Raw genomic sequence first — 2,204 nt, forward strand, 5'->3', positions numbered from 1 at the left:
GATAATGGTCTTTTGTATACATACTTGCCATCTTCCTCAACCACAAACTTAGAGAGTTTTTCAACAAACAGTCCAGGTGCCTCTAGCAAGTCTTGTAAGCTTTCACAAGTGCTGGTAATCATTGGTTTCACTACACTGAAATCAACTGTTTGTGCCTGGAACTTCTTAGATAACCTTTGTCATGAAGGGGAGAATGTCCATCATAAGGTGAGTAAAGGCAATAAATTTGTATTGTGAAACTTCCTGTAATAGACCTTTAGCAGACGGCTCATAGATTGCCTCCCTTTTCTAGTGCCATACACAGTGCTGGGTAAGAACGGTACATAACCTGAACAGTATGATCTAAACTTAACCACCTCACTGAATGTACTTCCGCAAACTTTATTGATGGTAGATTAAGCTGTGTCTGAATTGTTCTTAAACGGTTTGATCGAAGTGCTGAGTTATGGAAGTATCTAAACACACTGGCAATTGATCTTGAGTAGCTTTCCATGTGTGGCACTAATTTGGCTGCCTGTGACGTGGCCAATGCTGTTCTGTGAGCTGCACAATGGACACCTATTAATGTTGGGGAATGTTCTTTGAGTAATTTCACTACTCCACCTTTCAGGCCTGTCATTACACTAGCACCATCTGTCCCTAGGCCAACTAGTTTTGTAATATCAAGCCCTTTTGACTTGAGTTCCTCTACAACCATAGATACTATGTTCTTAGCACTAGCTGAACCCTCACTGATTTGTTTATTGGACAATAGACAATATTCTAACCCATGTTCTGTTACACACTGTGCGTACATTATTACTCTCTTCAAGTTTCCATTGTCAGTGCTTTCATCTAATGTCACAGAATACACCTCAGACTGCTGTATAGCCTTTATTTTATCATCCAATATTACCTCAGCCAGGGCTGCCTGGAACTCTGACACACTCTGGGAACTAGTGTATTGCACATTACAGTTACTTTTTGATAACTCTACACCAAGAAGGGAAGCATAGTCTACCATGTGTCTCTTTTCATCCTTCGGTAATTCTCGTTTTGCTATATGATAGGCTGTTTTCAGGAGATTTAGCGCAATTTCATCATCTTTGTGAAGTTTTGCTTCTAACAGCTTTTGCATTGGTTTTTGAGTTTTCATTGTTGACCTATGGACAGCATTCAAGTGGCTTTGTGCTGAAAATAATAAAATAGTTCTAAGACTCACAAGAAATTATTAAGTTGTGAAACAGTCTATCATTACATAAATTTTTTATCAATCAGTTTCTGATATACAAAAATGCACAAGTTTCAAGTAGACCCCATTTTTCTATACACAAGAAAGAAGTCAAAGTATACTGTGCCTTTAATTTTCAAAGACACACCAGAAATTACTTAGTTGTAAAATAGTCAGTCAATCATTTTTACATAAATTTCATATCAATCAGTTTCTGATATACAGAACTGCACAATTTTCAAGTGGACATTTTTTAACACAAACAAAAAGTCTATTTATATTCATGTGCCTTTAATTATCAGGTCTTTGAATAATTCAAATAGATTTAACATTTATTACCATTAGTCAGTTTCACCTATAAAAAAATCGCCACAAGTTTGATTAATGATCAAGAAGTACACATTTTTTTTTATTATAAAATTATAAGCATCTTGCTTTTGAATTTAATTCACTTATGTGTACTTACAACTAGCATGACGACTGTGATTTGTTGTTTTAGCGGGTACTTCGTGTCCCTTTGCATAAGCATTATCGTGCTTATTTTCCCTGCATAATTTACAATGCCACAGACCGTTCGTATCCTGAACATACCAATCGAAAGATGACTGCCGTAATTCCTTGGTAAATATCTTTTTCTTTGCAGGAGAGTTTGAATCAGAAATTTCTGTTTCTGGAGATTTACGTTTGAACGAACTCGACTTTTGCGAGTCGCCCTGTAACCAGGATTTTAGCGACATGTTTACAGTTCAAATTTTCACTTGAAAATGATATCGTTTCATTTGAAAATTGATTCGGATGTTTTAAAGTATTTAAAACTAATTGCAATTATCACAAAATTTTAATTATGTTGGTTCATTACCGACTTACCTTTATTTCATAACGCACCGCGTGACAAACATTTCCCAGATTGTAAACAAATCTATGCAATCAAACACAATCAAAAACAATTAAACATACCTACCCCGTCTACTCAATATTTACATCGGCGAATAAC

General features: G+C 35.7%; 1 protein-coding gene across 1 annotated transcript; it reads right to left on the reverse strand.

Annotated features, from left to right (window-relative positions):
* Positions 1 to 268: 268 nt before the first annotated feature.
* Positions 269 to 1,947, reverse strand: LOC132743671 (zinc finger protein 862-like). The gene is made up of 2 exons (XM_060732222.1): positions 1,677 to 1,947; positions 269 to 1,170 (listed from the first exon to the last, which is right to left on the reverse strand). Exons 1-2 carry the CDS (start codon positions 1,945 to 1,947, stop codon positions 269 to 271), a joined length of 1,173 nt encoding a protein of 390 aa, XP_060588205.1.
* Between the last annotated feature and the right edge of the window lie 257 nt (positions 1,948 to 2,204).

The sequence above is a fragment of the Ruditapes philippinarum genome, unplaced genomic scaffold, assembly GCF_026571515.1.
Source record: "Ruditapes philippinarum isolate M1 unplaced genomic scaffold, ASM2657151v2 ctg485_1_1_1_1, whole genome shotgun sequence".
Classification (NCBI taxonomy): Eukaryota; Metazoa; Mollusca; class Bivalvia; order Venerida; family Veneridae; genus Ruditapes; species Ruditapes philippinarum.